At 32.7% G+C, this 20,325-nt stretch overlaps 1 protein-coding gene across 4 annotated transcripts in view; it reads right to left on the bottom strand.

Moving 5' to 3' along the window:
* The window catches only part of LOC145295994 (hydrocephalus-inducing protein-like), an 865,028-nt gene that overhangs the window by 599,152 nt on the left and 245,551 nt on the right, over nucleotides 1–20,325 (bottom strand). For all 4 annotated transcript variants that reach the window (XM_080141978.1, XM_080141990.1, XM_080142009.1 and 1 more), the window contains exons 12-15: nucleotides 16,555–16,870; nucleotides 14,284–14,467; nucleotides 6,638–6,754; nucleotides 2,195–2,344 (exon numbers count right to left, since the gene is read on the bottom strand). In XM_080141978.1, the coding sequence (XP_079998104.1) occupies nucleotides 2,195–2,344; nucleotides 6,638–6,754; nucleotides 14,284–14,467; nucleotides 16,555–16,870 (767 nt within the window). The remainder of the gene's footprint in view (nucleotides 1–2,194; nucleotides 2,345–6,637; nucleotides 6,755–14,283; nucleotides 14,468–16,554; nucleotides 16,871–20,325) is intronic.

Raw genomic sequence — 20,325 nt, 5'->3', positions numbered from 1 at the left:
GAACTCGTGACTTCTGGAAAATCTACAACAGTGTAGTAAATAATGGGCAATCAACAATTCCCCCACTAACCAACAATCACAAGGTTGTTTGCTCAGCAACCGACAAGCCTAATATGCTTGTCAGCCGGTTTGCCTCCAACTCCACACTGGACCCTTCCAACCACCCCTGCCTGACTTTCCTTTGTGGACAGACGCCACGCTTGACGATCTGAAAATCACCCCTGCTCAGGTGCATGCTATCATAAAAAACCTTGACACCTCAAAAGCATGTGGACCTGATCTCATCCAAGCTGTGCTATTAAAAAAGTGCTCAGCCAAAGTAGCTCCAGTTCTCTCCAAACTCTACAACAAATGCCTTAATGAATCATGCTTTCCGGGCTGTTGGAAAACTGCTTCTGTGGTACCAGTATTCAAGAATTCTGGCGAAAGAACTGACCCATCAAATTATCGCCCCATTAGCCTCCTCCCACTTTTCGCCAAAATATTTGAGACCATAATTAACCATGCTCTAGTCCATCACCTTACAGATGCTAAACTTCTGACTAACAAACAATATGGATTTAGACAAGCCCGTTCCACTGCAGACATCCTCACTGTAATCTCTGAACATATATACCATTCACTGGACAAAGCGGGGGAGGGCAGAGCGGTAGCTCTAGATATATCTAAGGCTTTTGACAGGGTATGGCATGAGGGTCTCCTCAGGAAAATTAAATCATACGATATCACTGGTAGAATACTTAACATAATTAAATCCTTCTTAGATAAGAGAAAAATCCAGGTTGTCCTCGACAGTCGTACATCTAAACAATATGATATAAATGCAGGAGTGCCTCAGGGGTCTATCCTTGGATCTCTATTGTTCTTAATATTTATTAATGACCTCCCTGACAAAATTGCCTCTGAGATGGGTATATATGCTGATGACACCACACTCTATAACAGGCATGACAGGAAAACAAATGAACACATATCTAAAAAAATGGCAAAAACACTTGAGGATGATCTCCAATCTGTAGTGGAATGGGGACAAAAATGGATGGTCACATTCAATGCTGCCAAGACTAAACTGGTTTCCTTCAATAATTACAAAAAACCTTCTCTGCCACCAATAGCAATGGCCAGTGACTCCCTGTCTGAGAGTACATCTTTCAAACTGCTTGGCCTAACGTTCACAGGAAACATGAGTTGGAACAATTACATTGAAAACATTGCCAGGGCCGCTGCGAAAAAGGTAGGCTCTCTCTACCGTATTAGAAAACAACTGACACCTGAAAGTATCCTGTGCCTCTATAAGGCCACCATTCGCCCATGTATTGCTGTCACATTTGGGCTGGTGCATCTGCTGCTAGTCTCTCGCTCCTAGACAAGGTTCAAAAGAGAGTCGCCAATCTGATAGGCCCTGAACTGGCATCTAAACTTCAGCCTCTGTCCCATCGACGAAACATTGCATCTCTCTGCCTGTTCTACAAGTATTTTAATGGTGAATGTTTCGACGAACTGCAGACACTTGTCCCCCCACGACGTAGACACCCTCGACAAACCCGACAGGCAGCTAAATCCCACCCCCACGCAGTAGAGATCCCTAGATGTAAAAGATCTTTCTACTCCAGTAGTTACTTCCTCAGAACCGCTAGACTGTGGAATTCCATTCCAGGTCCCTGCTTCCCCAACTGTACTGGCATGCAGAAGTTCAAGTGTAACGTGAACTGACATCTTGCTTCCCAAATCCCTGCATAGTGCCCCAGTAGTTACTGCCCCTGATAGTAGCTCCCTACACCAAAGTGGCAATTTGCCTTGTTTGGGGTGAAAATGTAATAAAAAAAAAATTTTTTTTTAATAAAAAGTATTAGAAATCATTTAAAAATGATTTGTACGTATTTCCTATTTCAGAACTATAAACTAGATAATATTCTCTGGAACTCTGAAACACAAAATGGACACTTAATACAGACCAGTCTTTGCCCATTGGTTCATGGGGAACTGCAAATAACAAGGAAGAAGCCAGAGTACCAGTCTATGGAGTGGAAATTCTTGTTAAAAAGTCTGGAAATCTCAGTTCACAGAAGGGAACAAATTACTATCAAATGCTAAAAACCCAGAACATATTGAAGCTAACTGTGAATTTAAATGACATTCAAACATTAGAAACATACTGAAATATTTGTTCATAGATGGTTGATTAATTGCTTACCATTTGAGCTGAGAAATAAGCCACAATGGGTGACTTATTTAATAAAGTAACTTCACGTGTGGAATCAATAAGAACTGGGATGGCTCCCCAGTCAACTTCAAGTTGGGTCACTTCTACGACAGGGCCTTCCCCAAAGCAAGAGATTTCAGCCTGAAAAGATACGAAAGAAAAACAATAATTTTCAAAATGAAAACAGGGATGGATCAAGCACAAGGAGTATTCGACAGTCAAGGATCGGTGCAATACAATCTTTGTATCAAAAGTATTTTACCACATCTCTTTAGCGGCATTTTTTAAGTTTTGTACGTTTTCAATTTATTCAATTTATTCAATTTGTACTTTCAAAATTACATTGCAATTTAAGATGTGACAACAAATATTAATAAAAGATTAATTTAATATTGATTCTATTTTTGAAAAAAAACTTGGTATTTTGTTTTTCTAAGTTTAATATGAGGAAAAAACACTTTAAAATCATATGTAGGAAAGGAACATAAAAATATATTTTTAAAGAAACAACATCAAATTAAATCTTCATGAATGAATGAATGAATGAATGATGATGATGATGATGCTGATGATGATGATGATAATAATAATAATAATAATAGTAATAATAATAATGGTGGCTTCCATCACCCTGGAAAATCTCATCAGTAAGCCCTGTATTTAAGAATTCGGGTGATCACTCATCTCCCTTTCAGTACAGGCCAATAAGTCTCCTGTGCGTCATGCTGGAATCTGTGTTAAATAGAGAAGTAATCAATCATCTCAGCAAAAATAACCTAATGACACACAATATGGTTTCTGTTCTCCTAGATCTACAGAAGATGTGTTTACAGTTATATCTCATAGGATTAGCAAATCACTCGATGGAGGAAACCTTTCTAGGGCAATTGCTCTTGACATATCAAAGGTCTTTGATAGGGTATGGCATAACGGTTTACTTCACAAGATCTCTAGCTATGGTATAGCTGGAAATGTCTTCTCAATTATTAAATCATTTCTCTCTGATAGGTTCATAAGAGTAGTAGTTGATGGGCAGAAATCAGAAGCTCATAGTATTAATGCTGGAGTCCCTCAGGGGTCCATCCTGGACCCAACTCTCTTCTTGATTTACATTAATGATCTTCCAAATCACATACTTACATCATTCGTAGACATTTATGCTGATGACACTACTATCTATGGTAGCACATCTAAGATCGTAAATAACCAAGTTCTCTCTGATTCTCTCTTCTCTGATCTTGAGCAGGTGGGACAATGGGGAAAGGAGTGGCTGGTTACTTTTAATGCATCTAAAACCAAGCTTCTATCTTTACATCATCAACGCTCTGATCCCCATCTGGCATCAATTGAAATGAATGGCTCTCGTCTTTGAGAGGCCTCATGTTTTGACAAGCTTCTGGGCTTGACCTTTACTCCTGATCTGAAATGGAACACGTACATTAAATCTGTTGCCAAGGCTTCTGGAAAAATGGTGGCATCCTTCTATCGATCCAGTAGATATCTCACTGCTGATGCAATTCTCTATCTATATAAGAGCCAGGTACGTCCAAGGATGGAATACTGTTACCACATTTGGGCAGGAGCTGCTAGAAAGGACTTGTCCTGCCTTGATAGAGTTCAAAATAGACTTTGTAGCCTCGTAGGAGATGTCCTTTTCTCTTCTCTGCAACCTCTATCTCACAGAAGAGATGTTGCGAGTTTGTCTCTGTTTTATCGTTATTTTCATGGCAAATGCTCAACTGTGCTTCAATCTATGGTCCCCCCCCCATCACCAAACTTTCACAAGAAACACTCGTCTAGCTGAAAACACTATCAATAATTCTCCCCACTCTTTATCTGTGCCTAAACCTAAATATACATTCCATGAAAAAAGCTTCTTTCTTAGAACTGCACGCCTGTGGAACTGTCTTCCATTTTCCTGCTTTCCAGCTGACTACAATTTGATTGTCTTCAAGTCCAACATAAACAAGTTTCTGATGAGCCATTCCATATAAGTTAACAAATTTACCGAATTTCCATTACTAACAATTACTATATTGTTCAACTGACTACTGTACACTCTTAACCCTTATCGTCGAGTGATCTTTGGGCCTTGATAAGTAGTGATACTCATGTAAAAAAAAAAAAAAATCTGAAGCTGCAATGTAATTTTAAGACTGCAAATCGCATAATCACATAACAGCCTTTTGGAGATAATTTGGGATATTAAAAGCGTACATAAATTTAAAAAATAAATTAAAAGATAAATTTTAATTTGCAAATTCGTCACCAAATTTAAAATTGACGATTAGAATTTAGTTGAAAGTTTTCCCTTTCTAGACTTCAACTGGAAAATATTACTGTGCAATTTTTGGTTTTGTTTTGTTTTTTGTACTGTCAAGAAAATTGTAAACAAACTAGTTGTCATTTCAATCACGTCCTTTGTAGACTAATAAAATATTTTAAGAAACGTTTTGATAATTTATCCTTTTTTATTATTAAATCATTGCAATTAATTACTGGTACTATCAGTTAAACCATTGCTTTGAATTGTTTTTCCTACTAAGTGCACCTTTCCCTCTTTTTGCAAGGACGTCTTGCCTATCTCACAGTCAAACAATATTGTTTACAAATTTAAATATCGATGTGGTGCCGTCTATATAGGTAAGACTACTCAGTATATTCAGGTTCGAATCGCCCAGCATGTACTTTTTTCCATTTGGGATCATCAGCCTACTTCTGGGGGTTCCCAATTGGTGGAATCGGCTATTGGACAACACTTAGATAAAAACGACTGTGGTTGTACATTCTCTCCGGAGTGTTTTTCTGTTTTACACAGAGGACACACTAAGTTCCACCTGTCTGTCTTCGAGGCGCTTGCCATCAGCTTTAGCCCCCCCCCCCACTTTAAGCAAGCAGAGAAACCTTCGGTTACAGTTGGAACTTTTTTGCGGTGACACATTCCATTAGGGTTTTTTTTCTCTTTGTTCCTATCCCTTTCGTATACTAGTATTTCTACAAAAATAGTTGGTTTTTTTCTTTCTTTCAGACATATATCCTTGAAAAAGTGGTTTGTAAAAAAGCGCTTCGGGTTTTATTATATTTTGTAATTCTTTTAATTGACTTATTTATTTTACCCAATCGTATATTTATAATATATAGTCTTCCCATTTTTTCTCTTTTCCCTCTTTTTATTTTATTCATATTTTAGTCGTTTTAACGTCTGCATATGCTCCATTTCTTCTTCTTCTTCATTATTTTAAAATTTTGCCATTTCAATGAAGATATATATATATATATATATATATATATATATATATATATATATATATATATATATATATATATATATTCTAATTTAGTCCTGTTTATCTATTTCCTAACTGCATCTATGAAAAAAACGAATGAACCATTAATGTTTGAGTAAATAAATTTTTAACTTGTTCTCTTCTTCATGATGGATGACCACGACAATGGTGCCTTCAAAATTATATGTGGCTCTGCTGTGAATGGTGAAGCAAATCTGAGCCCTGAAGTCACAAGGTCATCTGGAACATAAATCTATAGGATCTGTCATGACAGTTGATGCTGCTCGAGCTTTGTACACAGCACAGTTTTGTTATGTTTTAATGGCTTCAGCTCGTGATAATTTTATTGTGCTAAGGTAAATAATCCGCAATGCATTAATACTGATACGAGTATTGAAATGATTTATTGAAATCAGAATCTGTGATTCAGAAAAACTGGAACTTTTGTGGATATCAGAATCAGAATTGGAAAAATATGAGCCTACTTTCCAACTTCCAAACCCGTTCTTTTAAATTTTTTTGTTTAAAACTTAATTTGCCATTGCTTGTACTAATGATAAACCAGTAAAACTAAAACTCATAGGTCACAATAACGAATTTAGGTAAAAGTGTAACCGGAAAAAAAATAAACAGCACAGTAAAATGGCACAGATAAAATGGAGTGAGTGGATACACATGAAAAATGGCATGTTATGAAAATCTCACAATGAGTTTATTCAATTCTTAGCTACAATAGATAAAGAGAAACAATTTAGAAGTTTGTCAAATTAAAAATAAAATCATATTTACATTAAAAAGTAGATCTGAACTCTTTAACTTCCCTTTCCCTCTCAAGATAATAAATTTCTACTTTTTCAGGTAATTACACAATTTTAGAATCAGAATCGGTATTTGTATCTTAAAATATTAGAATATTGGAATCACTAACTGAAACCAATGTTCTTGAGGCAGTCTCTGTATTGCTCCTAAATTGAATGCTTGCCTCAACACAGTTCTTTGCACAGAAGTCAACTGTTTGGCATTTTGACTATCCCAGATAAGTATTTAGATAAAATTTTAACTGCTTGCTTTTAAGAAAGGCTGACAATAGCATACAAATAAAAACAAAACTTGAAAATGATTAATTTTATCAAACATTGAAACTTACTGTGATTGGTACTGGGTTTCCAAATATTTGAAACTGTACTGGAGTTATCAATTTTTGAAGCTCCTTTACTTCAATTGTAAGAGGCACATCAACTGAGCTGAATGGTTGGATAATCCCCTGCAATAATAATCCAAAGAGAAAAGTTAAATTCAGATTAATTTTAATATAGAAAAATAATGCAGTAATAATAATAAATAATACAAGAATGGATTCGTTTAATGAGGGAAATGTTATTCTAAACTAAGACCAACCGAGAGAGAGAAAAAAGAGTCGCTTGTAGATCTGTAAATTAAATCTAAGAAATAGTAAAGATTCTTGAATAAGAAGAGAATAAACTTTATCTTAAAAATAACAATTTATTGAATGAAAAAAAAAAATGATTGATAAAGAAACTAAAAAAACTATGCTCTACACAAATTTTAAGGATGCTCCAATAGAATGGTAAATTGAGCGTTTTGGTTTAGAATAATATAAAATGAAGTTTAACAATTAATAAATTGTAAGAGTAAGCCATCATAGCTATAATCATCAATGTGTATTTGTGCATATATCTATATATATAAATTAGCATTCCTATCTGTTTGTTTGTATATTTGTTTTTTCAGAATTTGATTAATATATACAAAAGATCTATTACTTTCCTAATAAATTTTCATACTAAAAACTTATTTACATAAACTTTATTTCATTTATTTCTATATCATTCAAACACGGTAGTGTTTGAATATATGGTTAAGTAGCAGTTTTAGTCATTTAGAACTGCTTTAAAGCTTCATTTTTCAACCAAATTTCAAACAATTATTACAGTTTATAGATCACCTTCTCAGCTATATTGTGAAAAAAAATTTCAATTTTCGTTCAGTAAAACAAAAGTTAAGATGAATTTTCTGGTGTTCAAAATCGTCAAAATATGTAAGGCTGTGAGCAACGCTTTTTATCCCTCGTTTCCATAGCAACTGTTGCAAAAAGAGAAGTAACCCATGAAACAGATGGAATGAAAGCATGAAAGAGATTATTGGGGATATTTTATTGGAAGCAGACGAGTGCCGTACATTGTTATTACTTATGTATTTATGGGAGAGAAAAAATAAGACTGAAATTAAACCAAAAACAAGTGAATTTATTTGAAACCTGGAAAAATCATGGATTACAATAGAAAAATGTGAGCATCAACAGTAATATGGTTAAGCTTAAACATGGAAAAGTAAAAGACTAGTTGTTAAAAGTGAAAAAGGAAAGGACAAGATAAAAAACAGTAAAAAATATAATAAATTTATAACTTAAAATATTTCAGCATTAAGAATTTTTTTAATTCAATTTATAACATTATATAATCAATTCTTAATGCTGCAATATTTTAAGTTATAAATTTATTATATTTTTTACTAAAATAGCTTGTCCTTTTCTTTTCCAGTCTTAACAATTAGTCCTTTACTTTTTTAAGCTTAACCATATTACTTTTCATGCTCGCATTTTTCTATTGTAATATAGTATGATTCTTGCAAAATATACGCCCAAGAGGTAACCTCATTTGCATATTATATTAACGAAAATCGATTTTACTAAATAGCTGTATGTTAGTGACTGTTTATAGCGAGAGAATTGTTTTAAGTGTTCTATTTAAGATTGTTATTTAAAGTTGATTTATATTGATAATATAGTTAATCTAATTTATTTTGAATTATTACCGGCATCAATTTTTTTAGAAACCGGTTTCAAGTTATTTTCCCCGGGTGCCACCTTTGTTTTATATATATATATATATATATATATATATATATATATATATATATATATATATATATATATATATATATATATATATATATATTTGTTTTGCATTTAAACAGGGGTTTTCTGTAATTTTGGCAGATAATTATATTAAAACTAAAAACAATTTCCTTATTTCGATTTTTTTTATCAGAGAGTTACATTTTTGTTTAAAAAAAACAAATAATCCAATCCAATTACGATTCTTTATTTAAAACAAAATCAAAAACAAAAACAAACTTTCAATTATTACTTTTTGTAATTAGTTTAAATAAAAGGTACTCCTTGGGCGTTTGGTTTCATGACAACCAGCAGAAAAATTTAACGGGTAAATGTTTACTTTAACTACAACAGAACACCGACCAATAAAATTTGTTTTTTATAGGTTTTCGGGGTCGCTGACAATAAATCTGATATTCAAACCCGTCGCAGATTTATCGTTTGCATAGTATTAACCCCTGAACCCTCGCACTATTTTGCTTTTTTAATTGATCTAAAAAATTAAGTTTTCACGAGCGGTCTACAAAAGCATTTTTATTTTTCGTTTTTTTTATTTTTTTTGGAGAGGGGGGGGTTCAATTATAAAACTTGTACAACATTTAATAGGTGCTTCTGCAGTTTAATTCACCGTTTTTCCGTAAGTAACGTGCCGGCATACACCAAGTAGAAGAACTGTTTAATTTTTCACAATAATTCTGTTTACATTGGGGAGTAGGGCAGTGGAGAGGCAGGGGAGACGGGTGGTGTAATGGTAAATTAAACTGCAGAAGCACCTGTTAAATGTTGTAGTTAAAGTAAACAATTTACCCATTAAATTTTCTGCTGGTTGCCATGGAACTCACCGCCCAAGGAGTACCAAATAAAATAATTTCCAAAGCAATTTCGCAATAAATGCTGTGGTCTAGTGGACTAAGAGGCTCTCTCATAAGCATTAGTTTTCACATTCGTGTACACCTACTGGTGTGGTGGTCTAGGTGTGTCAGAAACTGACCTTACGAATGCGTGAAAAAAATATTGAATAATTCGACCCTCTGTCTTTCTAAGCTTATAACTACTCGAAAAATTTCAAACCTTAATTTTTTTTTCAATAAAAGGAGCAAGGACCAAGGTTTATATTAAAAAAAAATTTAAAAAAACAAAACAATGTGGTTTAAAAAAAAAAAGAAGGTTTTAAACTTCGGACTTTACAGGTAAATTTCTAAAAAACACTTTTTTTGTTTTAAATTTGAATATATTATTTATTGATCTTTTATCTTCAATTTGTGATATATTGGTGAGTAAATTCATTATTTACTTTTTAATAGACATTTCAAAATGGGGGGGGGCGTGAATTAAAAAAAAAACGTTTGTCTAAAATATTATATTCAGTTTATTGAAAAGAGCATAAAATTTCACATTGACCCTGAAAATATCGTAAAAATTGAATCAATAGAAAAATTTGGATAGATTTTTAAGGTTTAAAAATTGAAAAATATTTAACTCATAAAATTCAATTGATTTCATTACGTAAAAAAAATGTTTTTAAAAAAAAAAAAAATAATATTTCTATTACTTTTTATACAACTTTAATAGTTTATTTTGGAAGTATAATCCATAAAGAAAATAAACAACCCACTTTTAAAAGAGAAATTACGAGTTTTTCATATTTTATTCGCAGTTTCGTGTTAGGGGTGTCAAAAATTCCCCCAAAATTCTGATACTGGTGGTCACTTTTTTTTTTTTTTTTGCTTTTAAGCAGGGATGTTTTGTAATTTCGGTAGGTAATTATATTAAAACAAAAAACAATTTTTTCTTATCAAAGGGTTACATGTTTATTTAAAAGAAACAATCCAATCCAGTCCAATTACTATTCTTTATTTAGAAAAAAACCAAAAAAAAAAAAACTTTCATTTACATTTTTTACCAGTTTTTTTTTTTTTTCTTTTGCACTTAAACAGGGTTAAAACTTTTTTCAACTTTGTATTATTTATTTGGCATTTTTTTGCGGCGGTTAATTAATTTTTTTTTTAATAATACAATAAGTCATAACTAATCATTTTTATAGCATAAAAACATTTATTTCGGTTAACACAAATTCTACTTTTGTATTTTTGAAATTGAACTATTTACAGTTTATTTTTGTTGCAACAAACCGTAAAAAAAAACAAATTTTTCTATACTGAGGCAACATTAAAGAAATGTGTTTAAAGTGGCATATAGTCATAAAACAGTACTCAATATCCGGAAAACAGCTTCTTCTCTTCTTGGTAGTCGAATGGAAAATAATAAGACAAGCTACCACGTGTAGGCATTTAGATGACCCATGTAAATTATGCCTTCATGAAAAATTTGCTATCCTGTACTTTAAAGAACCCCAACATCTATTAAACTGTAGAAGAGAAATAGCAAATAACTGTGTTCACAAAATAAAATTTACTCTAGGATAACGATACAAAATAGTTTGAAAACTAAGAAAAACAATAGAAAATAAACAAAGAAATAAAGTAAATAAACATGAATATACATAAACGATCACACATATATGTATGTATATATATATATGTATATATATGTGCATATATGTATGTACACATATGTATATTTATATATATATAAAAAAAAAAAGAAAATGTCTGCGTTAAACCACTAAACTAGTTTTAAAACAGATCCTTTGTTCAATAAAATGCATGCCCATTGGCTGATAGGAAGGGACGCAGTGGATACTAGAAAGCTGATTGGCTAACTAAAATCCTCAACAGAAGAGGACCATATAAAAATGATAAACAACCACAGAATTCACGCATAAGCCTGACGAATCCTAGAATGGATGAAACGCCGAATATTCAGTGTAGCTTAATCGCCATGTATATTTTATAAATTACTAACTAGCTCTACCTACCTATTGAGCACTTTTGAAGTAAATACTTAAAGTTTACGCATAAATCTATACTTTCGTATATTAATTTTATGTGAGTAAATGAAGTAATTATATATATATATATATATATATATATATATATATATTAGAAAAATTGAAAAATATGCGACTATTTTCTAGCATTGATTACTTTTGGAAAACGAGTTTGTATGTTTTAAAATTAATGTGAATAAAAAATTGAAAATTATACTTCCAATTAAATGCAAGAAGGAAAATAAAAAACATTTCTCTCTAGCTGTTCAAAAGAACACACTTGGTCAGCTCACCCCACTTCTCCTCCTCTTCTCAATAGATAATATCTTCCCACCCCAAATTCATTTCAGGTAGAGACACTGGTCTGCTAGCTGGATCATGATCGCTCACTCAAAGAACCCCACATTAGAGTACATTTATCTGTGTTGTATGAAACCTCTATATAAAAATTTAATCCTATCATTTCTTTTTTTTCTTTGCTTTGTATTTTCCTTACAGTATCCAGGTACTTTTCATTAATAATTTATTCATTTATTTTAAAACAAATTAATTACTAAAAACAGATTTGTTTTTACATGGGAGTCACGACTTATCAAGGCCCGAAAACCACTCGAGGATAAGGATTAATGAGTGTATGCTTGTCACTGAGAAAACAGCATATTAATAGTTAGTAGAGGAAATGGGGTAGAAATGGATTATTTAGGGGTGCGGCTTTACAAGAACTTGTTTACATTGGACTTGAAGATGACCTTATTGTAAGTCAATTGGAAAGCAGACCAGTGGAACAGAGTTCCACAGGCGGACAGTTCTAGGGAAGATGTTCTTTTCAATACATTTGTATTTAGATTTTTAGGCACAGATACAGAGTGGGGAAAACTGTTGACGGTTGTTGTAGATAGTGTTTTTGTGAAAGTTTCGCAATGGGGGGGGGGCATAGATTGAAGCTCAGATAAGCACTTGCCAATGAAAATAACGATAAAACAGAGACAGGCTCGTAACATCTCTTCTGTGAGAAGAGAAGAGAACATTACCTACTAGGTTTTGGAGCCATTTTTTAACTTTGTCAAGGCAGTATAGGGTGTTCTGAGCAGCTACAATCCAAATATAGCAACAATACTTTATTTTAGTACATATATGCCTCTTATAAAAGTAGAAGATTGCGTCAGAAGTTAGATACCTTCTGGAGCGGTAAAATGACGCAACTATTTTTCCGATGATCTTGGCAACAGATTTGATGTAAGTCCTCCATTTTAGGTCAGGAGTGAAGGTCAGATCCAGAAGTTTGTCAAAACGGGAAGCCTCTTTTAGACAAGAGCTATTCAAATTAATTAGAGTTAAGTGGAGATCAGAGTGTTTAAGGTGAAAAGGTAAAAGCTTGGTTTTCTCATTTCTTCTTATAGAGGGGAAATTCTACGCCTATTGTTTCATTACTTGAGAAAAAAGAAGAAGATAGAAGAAACGTATGAAACCCAGATTTGCCCAAAATTCTAAGTAACTCTTTTAATTAAGAACTGTTTTCTTGAATTTGTCATCAGTTGTGCAAGATTTCGAACAAAGAATGAACTGTTTCAATGAATTTTTATCAAGATTTTCAAGAAAAGAATTTCTTTCAAAAAATACTTATCGTCTACCAATGAGAACTTTTGAACTAATTTTATTTAAAAAAAAACACATACACACAAAAAGATAATTTTCTCTTAAAAAATTATAAGTCATTATAAAGTTTCAAATGTGAGTATTATGTTAACTTTTTTCTTTTTACAAATGACATATGAACAACTATGCATTGTCAATCCTTTTTTTTCTTTATTTGAAATAAATTTCTAGTTCTTTGATGTACAAGCTATTTGTCATTTATTGTAAAAAATTTTACAGAGAAAACAGTGTACAGATGAACACGTCTTGTTATTGTACATTAAATTTTTTTTTTTTCTATTTTTCTCACAACTGGTATCATTGTAATATAACAGGCTGACTGTTTTCTTTTTTTGTGTGGTTATCATAAACTGAATTACGAACTTGACCATTATCAGGGACAAGACACCATTAACTGGGTTTTCCAAAGTGAGTGAAGTAGATAAATTGCTTGTCAGAACTGAGGGGATCTTGCTGTAGAAAAGACAGAATTGTTAATTAAATTACCAGCAATAACCTTTTTTCCACACTGAAACTTTGATAGGGAATTAAGCAAGGGACCATTGTGTTTATTGCCAAAGTAACAGTGATAGACTGAGTCTCATGAAGAAGAAGAAAGGGACAGACCTAAAGACCCGTTTGACCACTCATGGTCTTACAAAGTCGATTTTTGTGCAAGTAATCCGAGATGACAGGGTGTTGTTGAGAAGAAGGTAGAGGGGTGGGGTCATCCTCCCAGAAAATTCTCAAAATAGGTCTGTACACCGGAAGAAAGACAGTCAGACAGAGTCAGAAGACAGGGAGAGACTCAACTGGACTTGGCTCACAGACTCTGTTTTGCTCGCCACTAGACTCTATGTTGTTGAAAGTCTGACCCTCGAACTTAAGGTTGATAACTAAACTTGTAAATCGCCCAGACAGTCTTCACTTTGCTGACTATGTCGCTGAGAAACTGACTCAAACTTAGGGTTAATGACTAAACTTGAAAATTGCCCAGACTTTACTAAAAAGTGCTATCCAGACACGAATATTGAGGGCCTGTGAAGAATCAGAATGTAATTTTTTTTTAATGAATAATTATGGTTTCGTTATCTAAAAAGACCAGTTGTTGAAGTGTTATTCTTCCTTCTTTTGGCTTAAATGGCCTTTTCTGCCCAGTGATACAGCCTTTGGTAACCACTGCCAGACGATTTGGAGGAGTGAGAGGGAGTACAACTCTACATTCATCAATACAAGGAATTAACACTTGAGTGACCTTAGGCTATTCAATAATTTCGGCAGACTGATTGAGCATTCTAAAACATTATTAAGCAATAAAAATTATTCAAGAAGATGATGCAAAGGCACTTACAGAAGGATCAGTGCTGGAGTAAGAGACTAAAAAATTGTCCGTTGCACCTTGCTTGAGTAAATCATATCGTGCTGGGAGGTTTGAGATATTCTCAAGTTTCACAGATTGCGTGTAAGGATGAAACAAGAAACATTGAGCAAAATCAATCATTGGTGTTGAGATAGCAACTTTTGGAACAAGACATCTGAAAAAGAAGAAATCAAAGAATTCAAACAATAAATCAATCAGAATTTCTGGAAGCATTTTAGTGAACAGTTTTTCTCCCTACACACCCTTTCAATTTTGTTTTGTTTTGAAAGCCATCATCGGAAGATTACTATCGATTAAACAATAAATTTCCAGATTATACAAAATAATTTTTTATAGATTATTTATTCAATTTTTAGCAGGGAATTCAGCCTCTTAACATAAAACTGTCCTAAGATTTTTTAACTGATACTTAGTCAAAACATCTTATTTACAAATGCTGTTTCATAATGTTTTGATGTCTAGTAACGTCAGAAACATTTCCAGCAAGTCCAGCCAGTCTGGAATATTCAGGCATATAGATACTCTAGCAACTAAGCAACTAGGCATTCTAGCAACTAAACAACTAGGCATTCTAGCAACTACAAATATTGAGACACTTTGGCAATTCAAAGCATTTTAGACAATCTAGCAATTCTAGATGTCAAAACAATATAGCAACTTCAAATGATTTGATAATTTAGCAACTCCAAACATCATGACAATCTAGTATTCCAAAGAGTATGATGAATTAATATATGTAAACAGTCCAGAAACTTAATACCTGGATATTCTGGCAGCTGCAGTTTCCCTGATAAGAAATATTATCACCATCGAATTACTCATAAAATTTTACTGCTTGCATGGGGCTCTGTTTACAATCATGTCTCTAAACAGAGATGTAAAATAACACTTAATCCTCGCTTTTGATAGATTTTGTTCAATAACCAACAAAGGAAATTATAGATATTTGTAAAATATTGTCATTTAAAGTATTTTTTTATCTACAAGGGGAGAAATCAGAGTTTTCCAAAAAATAATCTGGATTAGTCAGTATACTGCATTCATAGTTATTTAATTTCATGCGGAATATTTTGAAAATCTAACACCCTGAATCAATATTTTATAAAATGAGTAGATGAAATGGTGAGTGCAAATAAACCTAAGGTGAAAATAAAGTTAAGGCAACTAACAGAAAAAATCTGAATTAAAAATTAATTGACAAAGAAATAATTTCCCAAATTTCTGAAAGGATATACAATAGTGATATTTTATTTAAAGTGGTGCTGGGCCACGTCTTCATCAAAAACAAAATGATGGGAGACAGAGATATGTTAAAATATCCTTTATAAAAACAATTTGATTATTTTGCTAAGAAGTGTGATGGGTGGGGGAATTTGGTTCTGATAACTTAAATTTGAAGTTATTAACAGTTTTTTATCATCTTTATTTAAACATGTGCAGTTCTTAGCAAGGCAAGGGACATAAAAGCAAATGGAAAGAATAATTCGGTTAGAGGGGTGCAAGAGAGATTAGGGAAGAGAATGTTATAATGTTAAGTGGATTTTGATAAAATAAGTCATAGCCAGTTAAATAGGGTGGGTTGGAAAGAGCACACTATTCTTATTCTTAGGTAATTGTGAATAATAAAAATTCTCCATTTACAATGAGCACTAATTGTTTTTTATTTATTTTTTTAAATGTTTTTTAAGAGAAAATATTAGTTGAATTTCTCACTAAGATCCACTGCTCCAAAGAAGATGGTAACAACCGTCTGTTTCCTAGCAGTTTTGCAGTATCTTCTAGTTCACATTAGCCACAAACTACTTCAACTTGTCACAGGACAGTATCAGTCATTTCTTTCAAAAAAGTTGTAGCAACATTTTTTCTGTTCAACCTATTTAAAATTGAACAGAAACTCATTAAATTATCGACAATGTTATTCCTTAATTGGGTTTATGCATACAATACTTACTAAATAGTGATCTACACCTGAAAAAGGAAACAAAGGGTTACATGGCCCTGTCATCAACTCTGACTGTTGAACAACATTTTGACCTATTATCCGATGCATCCAAAGGCTACCCACATAATTCAGAAGTGGCCAAGTTGAATGGTGCACACACAAAGAGGTAAGAGTTTCAAACGAACCAATTTTGCAAAAATCTGAAAACTAGAGGAATAAGAAAATAACAAACAGTGACAAAAATATAAATCTTTTCCAGTAAACAACAGAGATTAAAAGCTGACAGCCAACTGATTTACCTTGCAACAATAGGTAAGAATAAGACCTGATCTGCTACACCAATCACATCAACCACAAGGACCATTTCATGTCGGATGACAGAGTTTGGTATAAAATTAATAACAAGGTCAATGGCACTGAGGGCATCTATGGAACCTGTTGCTGGAATGATTTCAAATTCTTTTGGTGGCAAACTGTTGTTGGTTTGTCTTGGTTGAACTTCTATGCTTGAACTGTCAATGCTGTTGATAATACCATCACCAAGAACATGCAATCGAAAATTCATTGACACAAATGATGTGTTATGCAACTTGAATTTCTTTCTGTATAAAAAGCCTGAAGTGAGAGAAAATAGTGGTGAATAGAAAAAAAACATAAATATGTTAATTCATTAATTCAACTTGTATCAATTACATGATATTATTATTTGTTATGCTTATTTGGAAAAATCCTCTTTTTAACCATTTTCTAAACTCAATAATTAATTTTAAAAAATCATTATGATATTAATAATAGATGGAATTGTTGAATATTTCTGCTGATAGATCTCCAAAGATTCTTTTCAATTATTTTACCAGTGTTTCTAAATTCATCTAATTTCTTCTGATAATGCTTTTCTTAATTTGAACCAAAATTTGTTGAAAAAAATATCTTATTTTATTATCAAAAAAAAAAAAAAAATGGAATTGTTAAATCTGACTTAAAATAAGTCCATTTTTATCGCTTTCTCCTACGTTTTCCTTGGCTTTCACTTATGAACTGAACCTGCTACCTCAACTGTTCTACATGTACTAACCAAAGAATTCTTTCAATGTGGCCATACCATCAATGTCTACTGTTCCACATATGTCTACTGATATTGTCCTGATTTAATCTTATTGCAAGGTTATCATTAAGACTCACATCCATTTCAATTTATTTCAAATAGTTCTTTTGATTATGCATATAATGTCTTTTTTACAAGATTGATAAAAATAAAATTTAGGATGAAATAAAATACTAACCTGAGTCCCCTTCTGGATCTGATTAACTTACATGCCTACTGATTGCATCGCAGCCGAGTCATGACATCTAGCTTAACACAATACCCGCCTCATCTACCAGTCCACTAATTATAGAGGATCAGTGTACTCAAGTCATAGCTGCTGTCTGATGAAGACGTAAATCTTTCACTGAGGGATTTGATCTACATCATCTATTGTCGTAATGCCAGTCATTTTCCAAGACATGTAACAACATTATCAAAAGAGGTGTTGTGAAGTGTTCACTAATAAGGCTTTAATTGTACAAGAGTTTCTAACTCTATTCTTAGGTAGAGAATTATATACATACACTTTCCGATTCTTATGTTAATTAGGCATTTTGAATAACCAATATTGAATCTCCCTGACATTTAAAGTTTTTATGTCCCTAGTAGATCTTGTACTGCTTCTAATGTTTTCACAATTAGGATTACTTACTTTTTCCTCCTCCTCCTGCTTCCCCTCCTCTTCTCTCTTTCTCTCAGGGAAGAAAATGTTCACTATTGGTTTCTTTACCATTATTAATTTTAATCTGCGAAACGCTTCTGTTGTTCCTCTGACAAGATAAATTAGACATTTTTCTTTCTTATATTTACAATTCTTTTTTGCTAAAAACAATATGTTGTTATTGTTTATGCATCACTTTTCCTTTTCAGCATTTCTTTAATCAGTTTTTTTTTTTAATTCATTTTCATTAGTAGTTCCTGTGCATACATCGTCTTTGTAACTAACTGTATTTTTCAAATCTCCTCCTACAACCTGTTAAGCAATGGCCGTTTGAAATATAGCACTCGATTTTTATTCTGTATAGCATTCTTTTTCATTTTAGTGACCCTATTGGCATATTTATCATTGTTACTTCTTTGGTATTTGGTGATATGCAGTTTTCAAATGTATTTTTCTATTAGGTATAGGATATGAATCCAAGCAAACTTTGTCATTTACCATTATTTTATAATCTTCATATATAGGTTCTCATCTGACTTTCTTAAAACTACAATGGATGAGGCCCACTTGTTCAAGAAGGTCGTGTTCTGTTAACTTTCATAATTTTGCAACTACTTATAGTGAGCCGTTTAGACCTGCCAAATTTGCTTTGTCTGCATCAAACACACAGACACAGAACAAGCTGTGTGCAGTAGCACACACGCATAGAGCAGAGCACGTGCAAACATAACATAACTTTGACACGCGTATATTTCCGGTGACCTTTGACATAACCTTCCATTTACGTCCTTTTTCTTTCTCTTTTTTTCGCTTGACACCAAGCCATGCACACGTATAAACCACGCGCTTCATAAGCATGCACTCAGAGAGCGACAGCAAAAACATGAGGTAGGCTTGTATATTTTTCACATAAATATTGTTACTTGTAAGATGCTTACACATAGAGCACACAATATGAACAATTCAAGACTGTCATATTTAAGCAATATATCACTCAGTAAAATATGAACTATAACCTCTACTTATGCACACTTCCACAGAGGTGAACGCGTACAAGCCACAATCACACGTCCTTGCATGACTACCTAATTATTACACCGATGTATAAACTTTACTTTGTTTTGTTCTAAATAAATAATGTAATTTTATTTATATATACTGGTATAATGGTTTTCTTTATTGTTAAGTCGTGAACATGCATTATATAGCCTCGCAACAATGCTCTTTTCTGAAGTTGACTTTCGAATGCATTTTCAGAATATTTTTGCTATATTATTTCACTGACAATATCAATTTGTATAGCAAAATCGTCGTTGCTATTTTTAACATTACTATAATGTCTACTTTCATTTTCTACACATTTTTAATTTTGACTTCAATAGCGATTTTGTTCTCTCTCTTAAAATTTTTATCGAATTTGTATACTGTTTGAAAGTGGTTCTTTTTTAAGCAATTTTTTTTTAATGTAAATCGCTCCAGACAAGGTATGAAGCCACTTGATATAAGGAGCTAACAAGATGGAAAATGATTATTACAAAGACAGAAGATGTCTATTGACCTTAGTCTTGAAAAGACCAAGGCTATAGGAAGGAGGAAAGAGCCAGCAAGCCTGTAGTTCTTAGAAAGAAGCTACTAGAATATGAAGCTGTATTACAATGAAGTATAAAAACAGCAAATAGATGGAGACTAATAAACCAAAGAATCAAACGAGATGGAACAAAGGAAGCAGGAAATAGATCAGACATTTCTGAAAAACACATGTTATAGTAGTATTTTCAAATAGACCAAGACTAACAACATCACGATGAAAGAATGCGGCCAATGAAATTACAGTTCTGATATCAAGAATCTTCAAATTGAATGGCGAGTCAGATCAATCACTAAGACTTTTAAAGATAGAAACAACAAAGGACTCCTTTCAACAAGAAGGGAAACAGGAATGAGATGAAGAGAGATTTTAATTCCAAGAGGATAGAAGACAGTTCAAGAACGTACAGTTTGAGAATGATAACAGGAATTGAATAAGGCCTTAGATTGGTCATGATCAGAAAAAAAAACCTAACAACTATTTTGAGGTGATAATTACAGAATCTAGAGACTAATCAGCGTCAGAATCATTAAGAAAGGAATTGTCAGCAAAAAGGATGAGAAAATGAAACAATCAAAAGATCAAAAAAAAAAAAAAAGGATAGCAGATTTTCACTATTGTAGATTCTCCAAAAATTCACAAAAGTTAACCTTTTAAGATGGAGATAGAGTCACGAAACCTTTGAGAATATGCTTGAAATAGCTTCAGAGTTTGCTCTATTGCAAACATTGTTA

Source organism: Euprymna scolopes, chromosome 2 (genome assembly GCF_053919585.1).
Source record: "Euprymna scolopes isolate OS-2025 chromosome 2, ASM5391958v1, whole genome shotgun sequence".
Lineage (NCBI taxonomy): Eukaryota > Metazoa > Mollusca > Cephalopoda > Sepiida > Sepiolidae > Euprymna > Euprymna scolopes.
This window is presented reverse-complemented; position numbering and strand designations above follow the sequence as displayed.